Genomic DNA, 23,566 nt, shown 5'->3' on the forward strand with positions numbered 1-23,566 from the left:
TTAAACTTTTGTTTTTATATTAATATAACAACATGCACAACCCCCCCCCACCCCCCCAAAAAAAAACAATGTTAAGGCAGATATGTTTAGTTAGGGCTATCAGCTGAGGCGTCCATCTTTAGAAATGGATGTTTGGTTCACTTGCTGGAAGTGGAAAAGTGAAACCCTGTGGCATCTTCTGGCAGAGTCGTCAAACTGCTTCCTCCTTCATTTCCCCGTTTCACAACAACACATCACATGATTTGTAATCCCTTGGCTCCGTTTTTGTTCCTCCCTCTTTTTTAAAAATTTTTTTATGTTGCCTCCTCCCTGAATTTTGCAACGCGGAAAGGTTTCCATGGACGCGGCTTCACGCTCCGTGACTCACGCGGCCCTCTGGAAGACAATGCCTAGCATTTATCGGCAGCCTCTCCTCCTTGGGTATTTGAATCAGATTAAGTGCAAGACAGCACAGGTTGGGAGGAGAGCTGCTGTGTTGGAGCGTCGCGGGGGGTGGGGTGGGGGAGGCTCCCACTTTGCCCTTCGGAGCGTCTTCAGCCCATTTCCTCTTCCCACTGCCATATTTGTTTGGTTAACCCCGTGCTTTTTACCACCCAACCAAAGAGGCGACTTGGATCTGGTGCCGCAAAAACAACTGCATCCTTCCTGCACAAGAGTTGACTCAGCGGACTGGGAGGAAGGAGGAGCCTCGTTTGTGTGCGTGTGTGTGGTACGGAGCAGGGTGGGATCGGAGTTTGGGTGGTTGACTTTAGGATTGGTGTTCAGACAAAGAGCAGCACGGGGGAGGGAAGGGAAGGCAAGCCTGCAGAAGGAAGCGCACTGTTTCCACACAGCAGCCAACAGGGGCCAAAGGTGGCCCCTCTGATTCCCATCCGCTCCCATCAAGCTACTGTCTTCTAGGCTGTCTGCACTTTTTAAAAACAAGCGGAAATGTGAGGGAGGAAAAAACGAAAAAGAAATTCTCTAATGTTTTGACCTGAATCAAATGCACCTTGTTTCAGCTCTTCACCATACGACTGTCTAATTTAACGTGTATTTTATTGTTTTAAGCGTTAAGTTTGTTGTTCAGTTTGGTTGTTTGCTAAAATGATATCAACAAACTTGCATGAAAACTTAAAAGTTTATATTGCCATAAATGGAAGAATTGGCACCAAGTCGACAAGACATGTTCCACATTTAAATTTGTATGCAGTTTTTATATGCATGTGCTTGATTAAAGTTTCTGGATAACAATAGTGCTATAAAAATGTTTCCCTTCTGGATTTCTATACCTTTTTCTCAACGTGTCATGTTTTATTATGTGAAATCAACTTTTGAGTTTTACATCATGCAATTCTCTCATCAAATACATACCAAGAGGGTTGCTTTCATTTTTTTTCATGCATGTTTGAGAAATCCTTTAATCTCCATGGCAACCATTCAGCTGCGCAAAAACGCCTGGTTGGACCTAGCCCCGCCTTCAAGGACAAAGCTCCTCCTCTCAGCTGCAGTTTCCAAGCTTCCACCTCACTAAGCCTCTGTCTGCCTCCAGCCGCCGCAGCTCCTTCAGACTAGCCAGCAGCAATTAGCAAACACCTAGTGGAACTGTGCATCAGCTGGGCTCATTGTGCGAGCTACTTCTCTGCAAATCTGGTGGAAAAACGTTCAAGAAGAACAAGGTAGTGATGACTTCCTGAAGGCAGAGTTTCAGAAAGTGCAGGAGCTTTTAAAGAGCCAGTGGCCCAATTTAAAAGGTGTTAATTTTCTTTGAGCTATCCCAAGAAATCCCAATAAATGAAAAAAGCGGAATGAGAATAATGCTTTTATGACTGGTGTAGGAAAATAAAATGCATGAAAGAGTTTCAACATATTTCAGAAATAACCCCAAAAAATTGGGGCATATTTCAAATGCAATATATATCTTTTAGGACATTCTGTTCTTTAAAGTTTAACCAAACATTAAAGGTTCAAATGAGTAAGTCTTCCCGATTTCTAAATTGCTTTAAGCCTTTTTCCCCAGAGAGCTTATTATTCAACACGTGGTGTAAAAACTGGACAAACACGCACTAATGGTGTACTTTTCAAAATAAAAACAATTTTTAAGGAATCATAGCTGGGGTTTTTGCCCTTTAAATTCCAATTTTGTGTTCCTTCTCTTTAAAAGTGGCTGCACAGTGGGGCAGTTGGTAGCACTGTTGCCTTGCAGCAAGAAGATCCTGGGTTCGATTCCCGGCCGGGGTCTTTCTGCATGGAGTTTGCATGTTCTCCGTGTGCATGGTGGGTTCTCTCCTGGTACTCCGGCTTCCTCACACAGTCCAAAAACATGACTGTTAGGTTAATCTCTCTAAATTCTCCATAAGTGTGTGTGTGCATGGTTGTTTGTCCTGTATGTCTCTGTGTTGCCCTGCGACAGACTGGTAACCTGTCCAGGGTGAACCCCGCCTCTCGCCCGGAACATAGCTGGAGATGGGCACCAGCAACCCTCCCGACCCCATTAGGGACAAGGGTGTTAGAAAATGGAGGGATGGATCTCTTTAAAAGTAACCATTCCCTTCTACACAAAAGTACCCAGTCTCAGTCAGATTGTGTTTTTAGCAATATGTGTCACTAAATATGTGAGATGTGAATAAACAAGGATTTCAGTATGAAATATTTCAATGGAAATGGCTCCAACCAATTGGTTAAAAGCAAACAAACAATAAGAACAAATTAGTGATAAATATTCTTTTTCACTTCATTTCAGCTGAATAAACATTTAATTAAGTGGTTTGTCTGTTTTCGAAGGTAAATTAAGGCAAATTTGGTTTCAGTAAGTACATATTATGTTTCAAATTGGTTGAACTCTTAATTTTTAATTATCAGTAATATCGGTGTAATTAGTAGATTTTAATAAGCTTTACTTCATAACATTTATCAAATTTAACTGAACGTTCTTCAATTCTTTTAAAAGGAAACTTGATTTTCAAAGAGAAACTTGCCACTCACAAGATGGCGGAAGCGTTTTAGGCCTGGCAGTGTGCCGCCGTTCTACTTTTCGCCTGGCTTCAAGGCCCGTATTGATGAACTCTTATTTTGAAATCGGAAGTTTTGTATTCATTTAGTCCCCATTGGCGGAAGAGTGTCAGCTGACTTTGTTTCCTGTTGGGAGAGGAAAAGTTTTGAAACCCCACCCTCCGGCACAGCGGCTGCAAGCAGCGACGTTGGAGTGGTCCGAGGTGCTGGCAGCTGAAGGCTGACCGAGGAAGAGGAACGGAGTAAGAAGTTCTCACGGAACAGTTCCGCAGTCTGGACAACCGTCGTTATGAAGCGGAGCCCCGAAGAGACCCGGACTCGGCGCTGAACTCCCAACAAGAACTAAAGTTAACGGGAATAGTTTGTTTTTCTATCTTTCGGTTCCCCCCCCCCCCTCCTCAGGACTGAAAAGCCAAGCAGGTTTGGAGAACTCTTCCTGTTCCCAGAGTCGGCGGCTCGCAGTTTGTGTATGAGCGCCTTCATAACACAGCCAGCATGGATGTTGTGGCGCACGGGAATGCGGGATTTCCTGAGCGGTCACCGCAGTGTTGCGTTCAGGTGCACTTTCTGGGTCCTCGGGCTTAAATAATGAACAGTTGTCAGCGCTTGAAACTGGTCGTAAAACACTGGCTGGCTGGACTGAATGCTCCTTTTCCTGCTATTCTTCTCCTCCTCTCAGCGCTTCCTGCTTATGGTGGCCACTGCTCTTAACGGCTAAAAATACATAAAAACCCAATATGGACTATCAAGTGTGTGGGAAATGTTGATTTGGACTCTTGTCTGTAAGCGGGATAATTCCTGAACATTAATTTTGAACTTTGACTATTCGGACTTGCTGCTCAACAGGTGGTTGTTCTGAGTGAGGAGGGGAAAGGAGGACAAATTCAGTCATAATGAGTTGATTCCAGAGTCTTTTAAACACAGGATGATGAGATGATAATCTACTCAAACCATGTGCGGGGAAACCACACACCACATCAATCTTTCAGAGAGTTAATCACTGCTGTCGTTTAGAGATTTGATAAATGCTACGAAAAGCAAACCGTCTGAGGACTGCCAAAATGGAAAGATTTGAGTTTAATCCCAGAACAAATGGAAGACATTTGGCTTTCATTTGTCCCTGAATCCTCTTGCGTAGCCCACCTGTTGGTCTGACTTTTGAACACACCTCATTGGTCCCTGATGAGACAACAACAAAGACAGGAAAGGGAGCAAGGTGCAATAAAGTACTCCTTTGTACTTTATTTTCAGACCCCTGGAGTGCGCAGTCGAATCCAGTCAGGCAATATAGTGGAGGTTCCATGGAGCCGCTGAAGAGCATATTCAGTCGTAGCTCGCTGTCGAACTGGAAGAACTTGGATCAGTCCCAAAAAGGGAACTTCACCAACCCTGTATGGACGGCCTTGTTCGACTATGAGGCCTCCTGTAAAGATGAGCTAACCTTGCGTAAAGGTGACCTGGTGGAGGTTCTCTCTCAGGACTCTGAGATATCTGGGGATGAGGGTTGGTGGGCAGGTAAGGTCAACAACAAGGTGGGCATCTTCCCATCCAACTACGGCTCCTTCAAGCCTAGTGGATATGCCAAGCTACCAGGTACCAGCGTGGTGGAGGAGCTAAACCATGCCGTGGTTGGCACCGTCGATCCCGCGGAGGTGGATTTCCGGGAGCTGAGCTTGGAGGAGGTGATTGGGGTTGGGGGCTTCGGGAAAGTGTATCGAGGTACATGGAGGGGCGAGCTGGTGGCTGTGAAGGCGGCCCGGCAAGACCCGGACGAGGACATCAGCGTGACGGCGCAGAATGTGAAGCAGGAAGCCCATTTGTTTGCCATGCTCACCCACCAGAACATCATTGCCCTGAAGGGGGTGTGCTTGCAGGAGCCCAACCTATGCCTCATTATGGAATATGCCTCGGGTGGGCCACTGAGCCGGGCACTGGCCGGCCGCCGCATCCCGCCTCACGTCCTGGTCAACTGGGCCGTGCAGATAGCAAGAGGAATGGTGTACCTGCACAATGAAGCCATCGTCCCTGTCATCCACCGGGATCTCAAGTCCAACAACAGTAAGTCCTTAAAGTCTTTCAACTATAACACCCTGGTCTGCCCATCTGTGTCTAACTGGTGGATTTAAGGTTAGGGATATAATCATAGGGACCTTAGTGGTTTCTAAAAGGCCTTTAGGTGTTTATAAACCTGTCATGGCAATAACGAATGAATGTTACCAGTTATAAGGTTTTAAAATTCTGGTTTTAAATCCAGAAAAAAAATGGTGTAATGCAGGTCTGCCCTTCTCCCACTTGTTGGTGTGGGTGGCTGAAAGCAAGTTCTAGGTGTCATTGTCAATCTTTCTCTGGTTTGTACATTTTTTACTGTCACGCTAACCCTAACCTTTAAAACCAGAAAGAAATTCACAAATGGAGTGAAGGGAGTGTCAGAAAAATGGGTGACAATGAGGAGGGTACTGCCACTGCTCCAGCAGGACTAACTGAATGACTCAATTACTCAAGAGAACATCGTCACGTTCCTCAGCTGATTGAAATAAGCGTCGTTCATGTGATTTTATGTTTGTTGAACCAGGGAACTATCATAAACCTGCAGGACCTTGCTCAAGGCCCTCACAATTTTTCATTGTGGGTTGCTAATGCTTTTTTGCAGTAGCCCAATCACATGACTTGCAGGCCGACAAAAGCAGGCCTCAGTGATAGAGACCGCAAGGTCTTCGAGTGAGCCGTCAACGGGACAAGAATACTTTGCTGCCGAGCAAAGGTCAGGAAATGTTTCCGCATCAGCACCTTTGGGACTCATCCCTCAGACTTTGATACCTTAAGGAGGCGGCATGTCGGCGGAACACGTCTCTTTGCTGTTCCAGTACTTTTACCTTCAGTTTCTATCTTCCATCTATAGTTCACAGCGGTCGTCTCTATGGTGTTATCATTCCTTACTTGTACCGTTGTGCAGTTCTGTCATTTCCTGAGAAATACGGCTTTGACTGGTGAGGTTAACCCGCTTGACTCGAGTTGTGTTTATTGCACACTTTGAGGGGAGGAGGGCATTATGCAGCACATCCCTCCTCTCCTCCGTATGCATCAGTCTCAGTCGTCAGATCGTTGACATGATTGTCATCACAGGCGTCTTCGCCCTCCCTTATCTTTGCCTCCCCTTGTCAGGGTTTCTCTCCCAGATGAAAACTCATCTCCTGCAGTGCAGGAGAAGAAGAAGAAGAAGCAGGGAATTATAATAATATGGTGTTTGTATATGGGGCAGGCCAGCTCCAACACAATCCCTCTCTGTGTGCGCCGCGAGATCATATCGCTCTCCTACCGCCTCTTGTTTTTTAATTCTTCTCTTGAGCTTTTGTCCCCGGCCTGCCTCTACATGTCTCCATACAGACGTAGCCCCGTTGTGTCACTGAGCAACATCCTGTTGTGTTGGAGGAAGGATAGAAGAAAGATTGGTGGGGGTGGCGGGATCTCACCAAGACAATGTCTTTTTTGTTGTCGTTTTTGTTTGATAGGTTTGCTGATTGGTTTGACAAACGAGTGCAGGAGCATCGAAGGGGGATCTTTTAAAGGAAATAAAACAGAGTTACTTGAATGATATGGTTTGTAGTTCAGCAAAAAAAAAAGAAAAAAGAACAGCCTCTGAATGAGGTGTCAGTTCCTCAGAATATTGATGCAAGTTCTTCTTTCTTGAGGTGCCATTTTATTTCATAAATCCGTCACGCTCGTTTTGTCTCCTTTCTTTTATATTTGTATCCCCAAGTGAGCTGCTTTGCAACATGGCAGCGACTTGTAAAGGAAATATTAAAAGATGCAGTCGACTGCAACGTTTTGTTTTTAGTTGTCGTTGTTGTTGTTGTTGTGATCTGGTCAATCGAAAACCACAGGTTAAGAAAATGACGAGCGCAGCATAAAAAAAGAGAACTTTGGGATAATTGGGCTCATCTGTCACAGTGATGGATGGAGGTGCAAAGTCATTATCCTCGCAGGGCTCATAAACAACAGCCAAGAGTTGCTGTTGAAGCTAATGACCAGCAGAAGATGCTGATTAAACAGGAGTGTGCTGGAGAGGGTGCATTGTGGGGGCGCTTGGGTCGAAGCCAGAGGGCCATAACTTGAATTCCAGCGAACATGGACAAAGAGAAGAGAGTACAGGATTGTGTCTGGATGTGTGCAGAGGAGTTGTACTTTTGGCACGTTACAGTTTATTTCTGTGGGATTTTGAGACTTTGCATGAACTGGAATCCCTTTAAAGTCCCTTTGATGCGCACTGCCAATGAGGGGCCCTAAAAAAAGACATTTTTCTTAGAAGTAAAACAGATTTTCTTTTTTTTTTAAAGCATATTCATTTGTAAAAATAAACACATCTATAAAGCTAAAGAGCTGCTTTAAAACTATAATTGGTCAATTTTAGACTCTATCCAAGCAGATAATCTACCTAATGAACCTTATAATATCAGTTATACTTGTGTGAAAAACAGCAGAACAGCAAAAATCATTTTGCCCAATTGAAAACTATGGATGCACCGATCCATTTTTTTTCACTACCGATACAGATATCTGAGATTTAGTAGCGGCTGATATCTTACCCGAAACAGAAGAACAATGCTGAATTGACTTAAATCACACTGTACTGAATTACAAATGTACTTGATGACTCAGCACCAGTCCAGGACGCTTAAATTCACCAATATCTTCACAAGCTTGGTCAGACATATTGACACAACACAAATTTAATTTGTTCACTCAGTTCAATTAGGAGAATAACGGCCAATGTCAAACGAGTAATAAAGAAACTGAAACTGACGAAAAACTGACGAAAAACAGTAGGTTGACAACCTTGGTCAAAAATGTAGAAATAAACTGCAACAAACCTTCTTTCAAATAGTTCAGAAAGTGCATTTAGGAATTCTAAGTGTAATGTAAGATAAATAATGAAGCATGATGTCGCTTAGAGTTAGACTGGACAGATCTGCCCAGTGGATCGGACACATTGTCACCGATACCCGACCTAGAAACGTTTTCCAATATCCCATCAGTACATTACTATTGAAAACCACAACAAATGGTTCATTTTAATACATAAATATCACCAATAACATAGTAATAACTGCTATAATCAAGTTACCCTTGATTGACTCTGCTTGATTGAAAGTATTAAAAAGTGATGAGTGCACCTGTAAATTGGAAGGCCAATAAATCAACCCTAATTTCCTTAATTTTGGGTGATTAGCCAATACATGGATGTGAAACCAACTTAGGCATGTATCCAACTTAGCAACTATCTTGTTTAATTTTCAGACCAAAAAAAATTGGCATCTGCCAAAATCGGAATCGACATTTCAGGCTTTTTAAAGATCAACGATCTGCCAGAAAACTGCAATTGATGCACCCTACCATTCCCCCCCCCCTATTAAATAAATGTATCAAAGCTAAGACTCTTAACCTTGATATAATGCAGCACAGTCACATTCACTAGATTACACAGCGTGCACTGATGATTAGCTAAAAGGCGTCCAACGAAACCAGTAGCTTGTTTCGAGTCATCTTGAATAAGTACATGGCGGCAACTTCCTTTAAACACAAGGAACCTTCCAGCAAAAAGAAAAAAAGTAAACATAAAGTGAAGCTAATTCATAAAGAGAAATGCTTGAAAATACATGTTGAAATTCAAGATGACAGTGATGGCAGCTCCTTCAGACTAGCCAGCAGCAGATGGCAAACACCTGGTGGACCTGCACATCAGCGGAGCGTATTATACAAGCTACTTCTCAGTGCAACGTTGGTAAAAACGCTGTTAACCATGGAGGAGCCATGTTGTGACGACTTAATAAAAGGGGATTTCAGAAAGAACAGGAGCTTCTTAAAGAGACAGGCTCAATTTCAAGGCGTTATTTTATGAAGTTAAATTATTTTAAGTCATGTTTTATACTTACAGCATTTTTTCTTAACACCTGAAGGTAACATAGTTATTTAATCGTGCTATAAAATAGCACCACATTCCTATTTTAAAACCTTCTTTTTGCATCTGTTTATGACAAAGGAACCAGCTCTGGCTTTTAGGTTATCTTTGCTTTGATTAGGAGACATAAAAACAGTCTTTATGTATGTTAAAACTATGGGCCACCGAGTCTCTAATCAGAAATAGATTATCAGTCTGCGATATGTTCTTCGTCCTTGCGTTTCACAACCCGTCAGGTTCAGCTGTGCTCTTTTCACCCTGTGTGTTTTACTTTATTTTTTTATTCCTGCACTAAGCCTTCATAGACCCAAAACCAGCTATATGCAACACCACAGCACATAAAACTCTGCAGAGAGCTTTAGTTAGAAATACCAGCGGGGGGGAAAAGTGCCAAGCTAAGCACTCTCTGGGCCGGCGCTTAGAGAGTTCTTTCTCAGGAAGAAGCCGCAGATAGATCTTGGATCAACACAGCCTTTTTTTTTTTTTTTCTTTTTTTTGCCGCGAGTGGACAAACATCTGATGCATCTCTTTACCAGCATGTTTTCATTCAGGGCCCCCAGTGTCCCACGGTGTCACGCACTAAAAAAACCCCAGCAAAACATCAATAGTGTGTGTTGTTTTTTGCATGCATGTAGGGAATTGCTGTCCCTGCTTGTATTATGTTCTTGATACAAGATATTTAAGCATTTTTTTCCCCTTTATGACTGTTTAAATTTAGCAAGTTAAATGTTGAGCTTATGTAGCGACGGGTTCCTTTGACGATCAAAAGTACACAAGGTTGCTTAAGGTAATTAGAGGTTGTGAAATGTATTCTCAAATTATGCGCAGGGCAAATCACATTGGCAGTAAATGAAGCACTAAAAAGAATAAATCCCACGTGTAACATAATCTGTACCAACCCACACTCGAGATACTGCCATCATAATTTTCTGTCCAATTTATGATCTTGGTTATTTTTGTCTTTAAGAATTTGACTTACTGTTACAGATTTTTGCTGCACTGTGAATATTTGTCTCAGCTTTTCGTCCGTGAGCGGACATTAAGCAATAAACCAAGTCTTTGACATTTTTTTTTACTTTTAATCTGACTTAAGCATCTTCATGTTACCAGTTAGAGCAGTTAGCGAGGTTAGCATTACAAAAACTCCAGTCTCCACGGGCCACAGCCGTCCGCTACTTGCTAAAATCTGTGAATACTTGAGATCCCTTCTAAAAATGGCTATAGCTGCTTATTTGAATACTTCAAACACCAAACGTACCATAAAATGTTTTAATACAGTGGAACACTACTTAGCGCTACAGTAAACCCAGGCTTTTTTTGCGGTTTCAGGATTTACTAATTCATAAGTGTCTCTGTGGAACGTAACTCTAAATTATTTGCGGAAAATGAATCAATTCACATATTTTTCCAGAACATATCTAAAATGTCCTAAATTGAAATTCAACTTGGGGAGCTTAAATGCCTGGATGCAATGCTACTTTACATGGCACTGGCTGGCATTTACAAAGCAGCCAGTCCAGGAGAGCCATTTATTTTTCTTATCGCCGATTGACTGTACCTTCAGTAGCGGCGATATGGATGACTGTAGAGATTAGCTTCTTCTGACCCATGACCTTAGATTTGCAGTCAGACACTCTCCTTGAACACTTTCTGATTAAAAAGCAGAATCAATGTCTCTATGAGTTATGACTCCTGGCAAACAGCAAAGTACCCCCACACCGTGTTTCACAGTTGATATAATTCTTTGTTTTTCTGAAATGCTGCACACTTTCCTAATAGTTCAAATAATAGTTTCCCCATCAAGATTTTTTTTCAACCAGTCTTTATTGCTGAGTCATGAACTCTGACATCAACTGAGCAAATGAGGCTTTAAAATAATTTCATAACCCTTCCTACACTGACGGATGGCTCTTTTTAAGATGTTCTTGAATTTCTATAGATTAAGGCGTGATGACGTGTTGCTGTTTAAGATCTCTTGGCCTCCTCCATGTTGTTGGACAGGTTCTATGTGAAGAATGTTTTTTATTATCATTTTTAGGTTTGTAGTTTCTAAAGAAATTAAACAAGAACATGTTCATTCCTGTTTTACCAAGACGGGAAACTATATTTTCACACAGGGCTGGGGGCTGTTGGAATAACTGCCCCCTCCCCCTCTTAATAAGCATAACCTTCATTTTAAATTAATGGGTTTTTTCTGCTAATAGTTTGTTAGTTTGGAACTTTCAATTCAGCTCCATTCAGAATGATCAATCCCAAAAGGAACTCACATTTGCTTTCCTTTATTTTAATGCACTTAAAATATTTTTTTAAATGGTTGAATGCTACAAAAAAAACCAACCTAAATTGAAGTAGATACTTTTTTCTTTCAAGGCACTGTAACTGTCACTATCACATCACCAGAACCCAGTGTTAAAGCTGAATATCACTTTTAAATGTCAAAAATGTCCTATTCCTCTATCTTCTTCCTCACTTACACTCAAAACACTTTTATTTTTTTAGTTAAAAATGTTGAAACTATTCATTTGGAAATTAATCTCACTACTTTTTTGACTGTGGGGTCAGAATTAATCAGACACTGTTCGGCTGTTCCTGTGAGAAACAATATCATGAAAACGGATGTGGACTTGGTCGTAGCTAGGCTAACAATTAGGCCTTTCAAAATAACACATTTTATTGGACGGTAAATTGACCCCGAAATCACTGAGTTAAACGACACTATTGTCATTTAAAGACCATTTTTAGGTCACATAGTGATAAAAGGCATAGAAAAAAAAAGTTTGCCCTCTGAAAAAACTTTCTTTTTGTGCAGAACACTCCACGATGGAACTGGAAGATATTTTAAATATCCAAAATAAAACACAACAACCAATAACAATAAATAAAAAGGAAATAAAAACCACATGCAGCCAAATTAACAGATAAAAAGGATTATGATGTGCTTAAACAAAATCGAGGAACGAAATTAAGAAAATATTAATCATCATTGTCAAAACAATTAAGTAATGTACAGTATGTAATATATGTAAATATTGGCTGTCTACATAGGTCCAGTTTTTCAGATCGGTGCATTCTCGCAAATAAACAGTCGTTCTGACTTCTAAGGGGCCTGAAATGTATTTCTGGTGAATATTTATCTCATCATGCCGGTAACATTTTGAAGGTTTTAAATATTTGGAAGCGGTCTTCCGTTATAGTTCTTTTACCCATTCTTTTGAGGTGGGCGAGGAGTCTCTGCGTGTTGGAAGTAGAAGTGCAAACAGGAATGCTCAAAAGATGCACTTCCTCAAGCTGCACAAGTACTTCTCGGAGGGGAAATTTCAATCACGGAGCTCTACTTCATACATCAGAACTTCGGCTCTGGCTCTGATCACTGCCTCGCTTCTAGGTCAAGCCAGTGGCAGACCTCCCAGCCGCCCTTTTGTGGAGTTTTGTAAGGAAGCGACCCTAATGAAGGTTAAATTTCAACACAGAAGCTCGGGGGGGCTTGTTAATAAATGACTACTTACACACAGACTTTCACCTGGTGGAGCGAATCATTTATAACCCCCTTCCTGACAGTGTTGAAGTGGCTACCCAGACACAGTCCTGCTTTGTGCGCATTCGGTTAGGCTTTGGATGATGGTTATGATGAAAAAGCAGGATAGAAGTTGGTTCTGTTTTTCTATGTGATCTGTGTCTCTGTCTGTAAGATTGATTCCACAGTATTTAATGTACAAAGTATAGCTAAAAAAAATCCTAATATTGAAAAAGAAGTCTTCTAAGCTCCAGTTGTTTTTATATTTATCTGGCTTTTGTTTTATATATAAAAAAAAAAAAGTTGACGTTTTAGTCATCACGTATGCTTTCTTTTACTAAGTAGGGATCTTAAGGTAAGTACTAAAACCAGTTGAACATTGAGGTTTGACGCAACCCAATGCTTCCTTATTTGATTTGACCATCAAACCTGTTTTAAAATAAATTGCAGTTCATTCTCAGAGTTAAATGCTGGTTGCTGCTTCGGTGAACTGCTTCCTGTTTCCTTGTTTTAAGTGCGAAACACAGCAGGAAATGGGATTTAATGTTTGTGCTTAGAAGAACTCATTTTTTTTTTCTTTCAGTGGTTTACTCATTTTTATAGTTTTTGTTGTTGTTGTTTGTTTTGTTTTCTTTTACTGGTCACTGCCACTTTTAAGTCTGACTGGCCGTTTCCGATTTTGGCTGATGCAGTTTACCGGTCCAGAACGTCCCCCACAGAGGTCAGCGCAGAATCAAACTGTCAGACACATTCACGCAAAGGTCAACGATTTTACGCCAACAGTGTAGAGTGGCGTACATGCTAGGAAGCTTGTATCTATTCAGATTGTGCAGAAAGGAGGATTTTAACACAAGAAATGTGGACAGTCGGTATCCTCGACTATAAAATCTCAACTGTCCTGATCGGCCAATTCTGATTTTGACCAACTTTTTTTTTTTTTCTTTCTTCGTTTTTGCCTCTTAAGTCACTAAATACATAGCTACAAAGTTGCTAAGTTGGCAACAGTGGGGTGACTATTGCAAACAGTGCATGTTCAGACGTGACCCGGTGGGCAGGTCTGTCAGCCAGTACTTTCACGGCAGAGCAAAAGGATACAGAAGCTCATTTTCAGAAGCTTGCACTGGAAGAAGAGATCAGTTTCACACATTAGTGTTGGCCAACAGCTGAACTCTCAGTATTGAGGAATCGCTGCATCTGTTTTCTCACTTTGCTAATAGGTGTTGTTTTGAATGGTGCGTACCCATGTGACTTGCTTCTAAACAAGAAACTATGTTGTGTATTGATTAAATGTTGAATTCTGGTGGTCGCAATGGCGAGAACAAGAAAGTTTCCTTCTGTACTTCTTTCCCTCCACCTTTCCTTCCTGAATCTCAACGTTTTTTGGGTTGTTTTTTTTTGCCCGCTACCGATTTCTAACAACATCCGAGAACTGCGACCTCAACCTGCTCTGCTTCCTTGCTATAAACACTCCTGCTCGTCCTGCCTGTCCACGAGAACTGGCTCCGATCCGATCGATGCGTCCAGAAATGGTTTGAAGCCGAGAGATCGGGCCGGATTCATTAGCCAGAGAAAACAAAGCTCACTTGTCAGAACTGGCCACGTTAAACACGGGGCAACATTGAGTGATGGATTTAGACCACACTTAAATTGGCAAACTAGATAGAGGAGACCAAACAAGCAGCTGAACAAAGAGGGTCTTACAGGAAACAAGATTTCCCCTCCCGCCCCCCATCTCTCTCTCCCTTTGAAAACACAAGACGGATACTCTGCAACAGATCCAGATTTTTTTTTTTTTGCTCAAGGATTTCAGACCGAATATGAAAATTATTTAAATTTGATTCCCACTTTTTTCCCCCCACCAGGGTAACATCAGATTGACTCTAAAATATTCTGCTTATTTAAAAAAAAAACTCATTTTGTCCCTGTTCCCTCTATTTAAACTCCCTGAGGCAGCTTAACACCACCCGGCACTCAGAGTACAACTTAGTGGAGCGAAGTGGAAACTCCAGCAGAGCAAGTGCTAGTTTCGCTGTGAGCTGACATCTTCTCAGCTATGATTATGTCCCGCAGCTCTGCCTTCCTTCCTTCCCTCTCCCACTCGCTCACTCCCCTGCCTGGTCAGGGGTTGCCAGACTTTCTGTCAGCCCATCGCCTCGTCGCCTCATGGGACAAAGCGCCCGTTCTTCCTGGGGAAAGCCCCCCGCCCCATCCACTCCACCCCGCCTGGATTCTGCTCTCGCCTACGAGTGCAGCGGGAAGAGGGGAGAAGGTAAAAGGGATCACGCGCAGCGGGAACTATCGCAGTGACATTTAGGGCGCATTCACACCAGCCCTGTTTTAGTCCGGTTTAATCAACTCTAGTCAGTTTATCTAGAAAGTTCAGTTTGTTCAAACTCTTGTCCGTCGAAAACCCCGGGTAAATGGAACCAAAATAAACTGGCGAGTCTAGCGATAAAGGGAAAAATGTCTCGTGGTCTTTTACCAAAGACAAAGGAAAAATCCTACAACCACTAAAATCTGATGCGACACCACTTTTGTTTACATTTCGTTAAGAAGGAAGTTGCGTCCATATCTCCTTCGGAGGTTTTTATGTCTTTTCCTTCAGTAGCTGTTGGTGCAGCGCCACCACAGGCGAGGAGGTGAACAGATTTTTCAATTAGTTTGGCCTGTGTGGCTGTCAGATTTACGTGTGTGTGTTTAACAATCAAAAGACGTACCTAATAAAGTTGCCGTCGGAGGAATAGCCTAGTTGGAAATGAGATGAGGAGGTGAGGATGGATGCCGTAGAGAAGAATGTGCTGAGAGATGGAGACCCAGATCCAGATGTAGCTCCGTCCACGGAGAGGAGATCATTAAACGAGGTGCAGAGTGAAGAGGCACAGCGCTGACGTTTGGGTCTCAAAGGTGACTATGATTTTGCATGTTCAGCTCTGCCACACGGCCTTGAGCAAGGCGGTGATCCTCTAGATTTTGCTCTGTGCGCTACAGTTTAGATGCTTTTGATGGACTCAGATTTTGCCCTAAACCACGTAGTGTTGCTGCCTGGACCACAGTTCATTTTAAAAAGGCGAGGCATATATTCAGATAAAAATATCAAAGCGATGCTTCGCCGTACAGATTCGGTCGGAACAGGCTGGGCTTCTCTTCTTGCCTTCGGTGAGGTTTTGTAAAGATTTGGCATGCTGTTCCAGGTTTTAGTTGGTTTATCTTTAAGAAATATAAATAACAAAATACTTGATGTTGCCTCTTTTTTTGCATAAATTGAAAATGTATCTGAGACATCCATCCATCCATCCATCCATCTTCTTCCGCTTATCCGAGGTCGGGTCGCGGGGGTAGCAGCTTCAGAAGGGAGGCCCAGACTTCCCTCTCCCCAGCCACTTCTTCTAGCTCCTCCGGGGGAATCCCGAGGCGTTCCCAGGCCAGCCGAGAGACATAGTCCCTCCAGCGTGTCCTGGGTCTTCCCCGGGGCCTCCTCCCGGTGGGACGTGCCCGGAACACCTCACCAGGGAGGCGTCCAGGAGGCATCCTGACCAGATGCCCGAGCCACCTCAACTGGCTCCTCTCGATGTGAAGGAGCAGCGGCTCTACTCTGAGTCCCTCCCGGATGACTGAGCTTCTCACCCTATCTCTAAGGGAGAGCCCAGCCACCCTACGGAGAAAACCCATTTCGGCCGCTTGTATCCGCGATCTCGTTCTTTCGGTCATGACCCAAAGCTCATGACCATAGATGAGGGTGGGAACGTAGATCGACCGGTAAATCGAGAGCTTCGCTTTCTGGCTCAGCTCTCTCTTCACCACGACGGACCGGTACAGCGCCCGCTTGACAGCAGACGCTGCGCCAATCCGCCTGTCGATCTCCCGCTCCCTTCTTCCCCCATTCGTGAACAAGATCCCGAGATACTTAAACTCCTCCACTTGGGGCAGGACACCCCCCCTGACCCGGAGAAGGCACTCTACCCTTTTCCGGCTCAAGACCATGGCCTCGGATTTGGAGGCACTGATCCCCATCCCGGCCGCTTCACACTCGGCTGCGAACCGCTCCAGCGAGAGCTGCAGATCACGATCTGATGAAGCCAAAAGGACCACATCGTCTGCGAAAAGCAGAGATGAGATCCTAAGGCCACCAAATCGGATCCCCTCAACACCTTGGCTGCGCCTAGAAATTCTGTCCATGAAAGTGATGAACAGAATCGGTGACAAAGGGCAGCCCTGGCGGAGTCCAACTCTCACCGGAAACGAGCCCGACTTACTGCCGGCAATGCGGACCAGACTCTGACACCGGTCATACAGGGACCTGACAGCCCATATCAAAGGGCCCGGTACCCCATACTCCCGGAGAACCCCCCACAGGGCTACCTGAGGGACACGGTCGAACGCCTTCTCCAAGTCCACAAAACACATGTAGACTGGTTGGGCGAACTCCCATGCACCCTCCAGGACCCTGCCGAGGGTCCTGGAGGGTACTGTATCTGAGACAGTATGTTATTATTTTAACAATTTTCTTTAAATAAAATAGTTAAAAACACTCCTTTAATCTGTTAATTTGCAACAGGGAGAGCAGACTATGTTACACAGCTCTGCAGTAAATTGGCTTTTTCTGTCGTTTCAAAACAAATGGGACAAACTGTCTTGAGAATCGTACAAGGATTTAAAATGGAAGAGTGTTTGTGTGAACTGTTAATGCTGAGCTATTTTGTGTTCAGGATGAAACAAAATCTAAATATACAAGCAACATGCCCTTGATTTATAAATAATGAGATTTATTGCTTTCTATTAACCGTATATAACATCCAACAAACATTGGTACCTTCAGAAGCAGCATATTTCAACTTGTATCCATTTGAACAATACGGTTGATTGAAAACGTTGTTTCCAGCTGACAACAGTTCTGGCAATGACAGCACTTTTTTGCAGTTTATTGAACACTGAACTACCTTACCACCACTTTATCTACTAAAACATGTTCAAAAAGCTTTTGGCACTGTATCACAGCCTGTTATGTCACAGTCTTTTTGATACTGGCTGTTCAGACTAGGCCATAGGCTGGTTTTCAAACTACCTCTCTGGTGGGAAGCAGCTGTTAAACTCCACAATTGTTCCTCTTGTTATCTTGACGTCAATTAGGGTGTGCCTCAAGGCTCTCAGTTGGGTCCTGCACTCTGCAATTTTAATTATAAATAAAATTGCCTAATGCATCTGGTACATCTCTATGCCGATGACCCAGTTGTTTGCTGTCGTGCAAACTGCTTTGCCCTTGTTTTTGATTGCCTTCAGGCTGTTTTTGACATTATGAAGTCACTTTTGTTTTATCTGACATTGGTACTTAATACTGACAAATATAAAGGCAACTGAAACTAATTACAACAGGACCTGAAGCTGTGCAGGGTAATTGAATTAAAGGCTTTTATTCTAGTTCTATCTTGTCAATATAATTAGATGGATTTTAACAAGTTAACATGTTTTAGCATGTTGTAAATTTGTGTGTAGTATGTACAGTATATGTATACGTAAAACACGTAAATGGGAGTTATCTGTATAAATAAAGGTGTAAAGGGAGAAACTACAAAAAAAACTTTTTGGACTGTGGGTCAAAATTGGAACGGTGAAAGTATGCCAGGGACATATTTATTTTTCAAAGTAAAAACACACACACAAAAAAACAGTACTTTGAATTCTTTTCCTTTTACATGATCAGTGTTAAATTATATTTTAATGTAATATTTTAATAAAACAAAGCAGAAAATCATTGTAGATCGTAAAAAGAGTCTTGTTTTAATTAAAGAAAGGCGCATAAGTTCCTAACTTTTAGATTAGAATTTTCTATTTTTCTACCCAGAAAATGTTTCTAGTCTACTCCCAGCAACAAGGACTTTCTTCTGAAACCATTGCTGTATTTAGCCGAGCTTAATGTACAGGTGTGCCCAACAAATCTATTGAGTGAAAAGCCACTGTATGTTTTTGGACTGACTTACTACGACATTAACATGAAACTACAAAAAATCATGGCTAACAAAAGAAAAAAAAACACTTTGTGTTGTACCTGATATTTCCCATTTAGGATTATATAATTTTTGAAAAATAAGTTTCCTTCTGGATCAGCTCTACTACATTTGCACCATTGTTGAACAGCAGTCAGGAGGCACGCAAAAATATCCCAATTATCACAGTGGATATCCGGGACGCCCCCCCTCTGCCAAACAACATGTAAATGGTGAAAGTAAGATCAATATCAGGATAAAAAAACAAAGGGAAAACAGCATTAATAAGGAGTTATGTAGCGAGGCGATGTGGCTCTGTTTGGGCCTCCGGTGGCTAACCTGCAGTAATCAAGTACAACAACTTGGCAGCTGCCTCATACTATGGTTTGAACAAGGTTTATAAATGGCAATTAGTGCTTTTGTAAGAGACTGAATGGTTCAAGGGATGTTGCACAATACAAGCCAAAAAATAAAATCACTCAAGACCTCAGCTGACTCGGATGCACACAAGGGCAACTGGGCTTTTACAATACGTGACTGCATGAGTTCAAAAGGTTTTAGGGAGTTTGTGATCTAACAGTGAATGCAGATAGATAAAGCAAAGCAAACTCGTCCTCTCACTCTAGCAAGCCTGGCGCAAGAGGAATATTCCAACAGGTTTCCGCTCTTTCCTTAGCGCCCCGCCTTAGTTTCCTTAGCGCCTCGCCAAAATTACACAAGAGTTTGTGAAGAGAAAACGAGAAACTAGGTATGTTGTTTGACTAGAAACGGAATACCTTTGTTGTTGTTTTGCTAAAGAGAAGGGAAGAAATGGTAAGTCCCCCCCCTTTCAGCAAAGCACAGGTAAACAAATATGTTGCATAAAAAAGCCATACTGGAAAATTTAGCTGGACTGGTATCTCAAAAATTGGCGTTTGCTCAAATAAGAGGTGTCTGATTGTTACCTCAAATATCAGGGGTTGTCACGTTAAAAAAAACCTCAACATTTAGATATAAAAGTTTCTGTCTGCTCATGTTAAAGTCAGATTTAATCATGAAGTTGTGGTTTTCTGTGCCGTTTCAGCTGGCTCATTAAACCAAAGACACTCGCCGGATCTCTGACTCGGAGTGTTTCTAGGAATGAGCGGTAATTAGTTTGAGTCAGCAACACCAAGCTTGCGTCTGGGCCGCGTTTGTGTATGAGGCCCTTCTATAACTGATGCTCCCTTGTTTCCGTGCAGCAAACAGTAACCAAACACAGGCCCCGTTGCCATGGAGATGGTGTCACGGTGTTTTCTCTGTGGTGACATTGTTGGTTTCCCCTCTCAATCAGGACGATGTTCTGTCTGGGCAAGACTGATCTGCTGATGATACTTGCTGTTGCTCGCCGCCCCTTCTTTTGAAACGGCAGGTTTCCGTCTCTGTTTACCACTCTGGGAAACACACAACAGACTGTTCCCACATTTTTTCCCAAAATGAAAGGAATGTGGGAGATAACAGAGGATGCAGGTGGAATCTCTTAAACAGCGTATAATGACTCAATATTGGACATGCCATTTGAAATTTTGGAAATCCTTTCTACAAAGAAAATACCACCTTATCTTCCGCCGTGGACCTTTGGAATTGTTTTGCACTTTAAAAGTTTCCCCGTGCTGATTTGACGATGTCAGCGGCATTTCGTTTTTATTTGGGTCAACGGCTGATTTGGACACAGTGCGTTGCCACATGCCGTCCAGTAAGCAGCTGACTAATGCAGCAGCCGCCATCGACGGTGGACGGTGGGAGCGGGGAGGGCTGGATGGGGGCGAACAAGGGCTGAACTGTGGATGCACTCTCTCTCTCCCTCTCTCTCTCTCTTCCTCTCCCTCTGCTCAGGAAGTGGGGGAAGAATGCGGCGTGTATGTGTGCTGAGATTGCTGAAATGCTTTCGCGTGTGTGTTTTGCTTCTCCTCTCGGCTGCACGCGGATGTTGCAGAAGCATGCGTGTCAGTTCGGAGACCAGGTAGACCACGTGCTTCCTGCTATTAGGGTCGCTTTAAGATGCATCAGTGGTAGTTTTCCCCCCCTTTTTTTTTTTTACAAGCTTTTGTATTACTGAACAGGTGTACATAAGAAGATACTTTCTCGCCTCTATTGAGACTTTACGATTAGACTCGGATGTACCGCCAGAGTCACTGACCGACTGCTGTTTTTGATGCTTCAGCTGTCTCACCAGAGCACCTCTGGGGTTTGGTCGTCACTTTTTCTTCTGTTTGTCAGTGTGCACTCATGCTTAACTCTTCAGCTGCATCTTTTTCTCACACGCTGGGCCACTGTATGCAACTTCCTAGAAACGTTCACAGCAGTAAATGTGTTGATCTCCTTGGACTCAGCGATTGACATCGAGCGCTTTGATTGGTGGTACTGCAAAGAGTTGAATCGGCAGTTCAGCTGAAAAGCATCCATGCACAAAACAACACCAGCTTGTTAACATTTAAAAATATGGCAGTGGTTAAAAGGAGAAACTTCAATGTATTTTTCTTAGCATTTCAAGTGAGTAGTGTCCAAATTTTGGTAACTTGGCTAAAAATCGTCAAGTGGAAAGTGCTTCTTTGACATGGTTGGCAAACCAAAACATACTTTTTCACAGTCAAAGCAGCATCAAGCCATCTTTATGGTGGACAGAGGGGTGTTCTTTTTAAAAATATTTTCCCCCTCCGGATGTTGTAAGGAAACAACAGTTGGGTGATCAGTCTTTGACATCCTGATCTCTTCCTGTCTGACTTTCTGGACTCATGTGACCTCTCCTAACATGTGTTTACAAAACTAACATGGCTTATTTTATGCTCAAAGTTCAGAAAACACTGGGGAAGGCTTAAAAAATATGTCTTTCAGCTTTTAATGTATAGTGTTGCCACTTCAGTTGGCCAAAATCCATGACACAGGTCAGGCGAGGGTAGTGGTGAAAGCTGGGTGGTGGGGTGACTCTGTTTTATACTCCCCCCAACCCAAAGAGCAGGGCACAGAACCCATGACTCCGATGTAAAGGGGGATGCAAATGATCAAGACCTTTTTTCTTTTTCCTCATCCCCTCCACCAGAAGATCTTGATTTATTCTGACTGAAAGCCTTCATTAATCTTTTGCCTTTGCACCTTCAGTGGAACAGGGTGCATAAATTGGCCTTGAAATTAGATTGTGAAAGACCCAAGTCTCTTCATCGCCCCTCAACGCTCCCACAAACACAGCAGACAACACAACTTCTTGTGATGCATTCCTTTGTGACGTCAAAGTCCCTGCCTCTGGGCTATGAGGCGCAGCACAGGATGCCTCAACAAGGGAGACAAAGGGAGTCCGAGAGATGCAACGAGAAAAGATGAAACTCATATTAATGTGTGAAGAGAGTCTGGACAAAATCGATTTTTTTTTCCATTGAAGTCTAAATGGGGGGGATGGGAAGGAAGGGAGGAAGAGCGGGGAAAGGCGCTAAGTGTGGAAAGTGACTCCAAATAGCTGGAGTCCTACTTCCCTATAATGAGTGATACTTTTCTTTGCTGCTTCTCCTTTGCGAGTTTGACAGCGAGTCGTGCCCTGAACGATGACCAGTCTGTCAGCAAAGAGGAAGAAAGACGCCACTCGCTCGCTTGCTCTGAGACATGTGATCCAGCATCAATGTCGAGCAGCAACCGCCATCCTCAGCGTTAGACTCTCTACTGAGACTTGCCCTGTCAGGACTGCACAACACTGATCATCGGCACATCTTTAAGGTCAAGTCTCCTGAAGGATATTTTTTACTGACATCGAAAAGCATCCTTAAAGCAAACATTTCCTCTGAAATAGTACTACAGATGCATCTTTTCCTTAGGGCTGTTGATGCAGAAGTACAGAGAAGGCCAGAGGGAGCTGGATTATGTTGCTCTTGTTGATCTTGGATCTTGTCGGACAAGATTTTAGATCTTGTTGATATAGAGAAAGTGTATGACGCTAATAGAGGAGTTGTGATATTGCGTGAGGAGGTCTGTAGTGGCAGAGAAGTTTGTTATTATTGTGGTGCAGGACATGCATAAGAGGCGTGAGACAGGTGTGCTGTAGGAGGCAGAACATCAAGGATCAGCTCTACGCCCCTTTGCTTGCTTTGGTGTTGGACAAACTGACAGTTGACTAAACATGGAGCATGATGGTTACAAATTTACAGTTTATAATGCTGCTGTGTTTTCACACCGTGATACTTGGGGGTTAGTCTGGTGAAAACGAGCCCCTTGTTCTACGTTTTGCTTTGTACAGAGAGTCTGAGCTCTGTTACTGAGAAATGATTGCTTACTGGAGGCATGGACTCTGTGGAAGGTTTAAATTTTACCCAGTCACTAATCTTTGTCCATGACGTATGTTAACATGCCAGTTCAGTGCTATGAAGCTTACCGGAAATCGGCTGCAGTACGTTCTGATTTATTAAAGTAGTTGTTGTAAAAGGCCACTTAGCAACAGGCTGCATAAGGAAACAAGCAGATCAGTGATCCTGACCTGCTGCTAATCACACACACTCCCCCCACCCCCACCCCCTCACACACAGAGTGTGGGTTGCTTTAGGAAAACACGCTTACTCTTAGCAAGTTTAGACCTTAACTTGTAGCTGTGCACCTAAAGTTTTAATTTATTAACTGTGACTCAGTCATCAGTTTCTAGTGCAAAGGATTCTGATTGTAATATCGACGTTCGTGTTTGTGTTCTCCGTCTAAATCTATCATTTTGTCCTTTGGGATGAATTCTTCAACACCGTCCTTATCTCTCCCAGAGTTTCAAAATAACTGTTGCTTAAGAGAAACCCCTGTGTTTCAGGGTCTTTTTTGTGAGTCTTTATTGAACAAGCTGAGAGCTTTAAAGGTTGTCCATAGTATTGAAGCTTTCTAAGCCCAAACAGCGAGATCTGTCCAGGGAGCAGAGCCTCCTGAGCCCAAGTGCGGAGCACGTTCTCGGTTAAAACAGCTGTCAATGTGAGACATGTTTAGTTTTTAACAGTAGCCATCTTTTTATTATGATTGTTTAGAAAAAAATGGCTAACCTCTGAGAATATCATCTTGATGTTGTCTCATTGAAGCATGTTGTAGGGACTGGAAACATCCCATCATGGACCAAACACGGGAACAGAATAAACCCCCAAAATAATACAG

At 42.9% G+C, this 23,566-nt stretch overlaps 1 protein-coding gene across 1 annotated transcript in view; it reads left to right on the plus strand.

The window, feature by feature from the left end:
• Positions 1–3,135: 3,135 nt before the first annotated feature.
• The window catches only part of LOC102230899 (mitogen-activated protein kinase kinase kinase 11-like), a 46,810-nt gene continuing 26,379 nt past the window's right edge, over positions 3,136–23,566 (plus strand). Inside the window, exon 1 of the mRNA XM_005800069.2 lies at positions 3,136–5,049. Within this exon, the coding sequence (XP_005800126.2) occupies positions 4,293–5,049 (757 nt within the window). The 5' untranslated portion in view covers positions 3,136–4,292. The remainder of the gene's footprint in view (positions 5,050–23,566) is intronic.

The sequence above is a fragment of the Xiphophorus maculatus genome, chromosome 14, assembly GCF_002775205.1.
Source record: "Xiphophorus maculatus strain JP 163 A chromosome 14, X_maculatus-5.0-male, whole genome shotgun sequence".
Classification (NCBI taxonomy): Eukaryota; Metazoa; Chordata; class Actinopteri; order Cyprinodontiformes; family Poeciliidae; genus Xiphophorus; species Xiphophorus maculatus.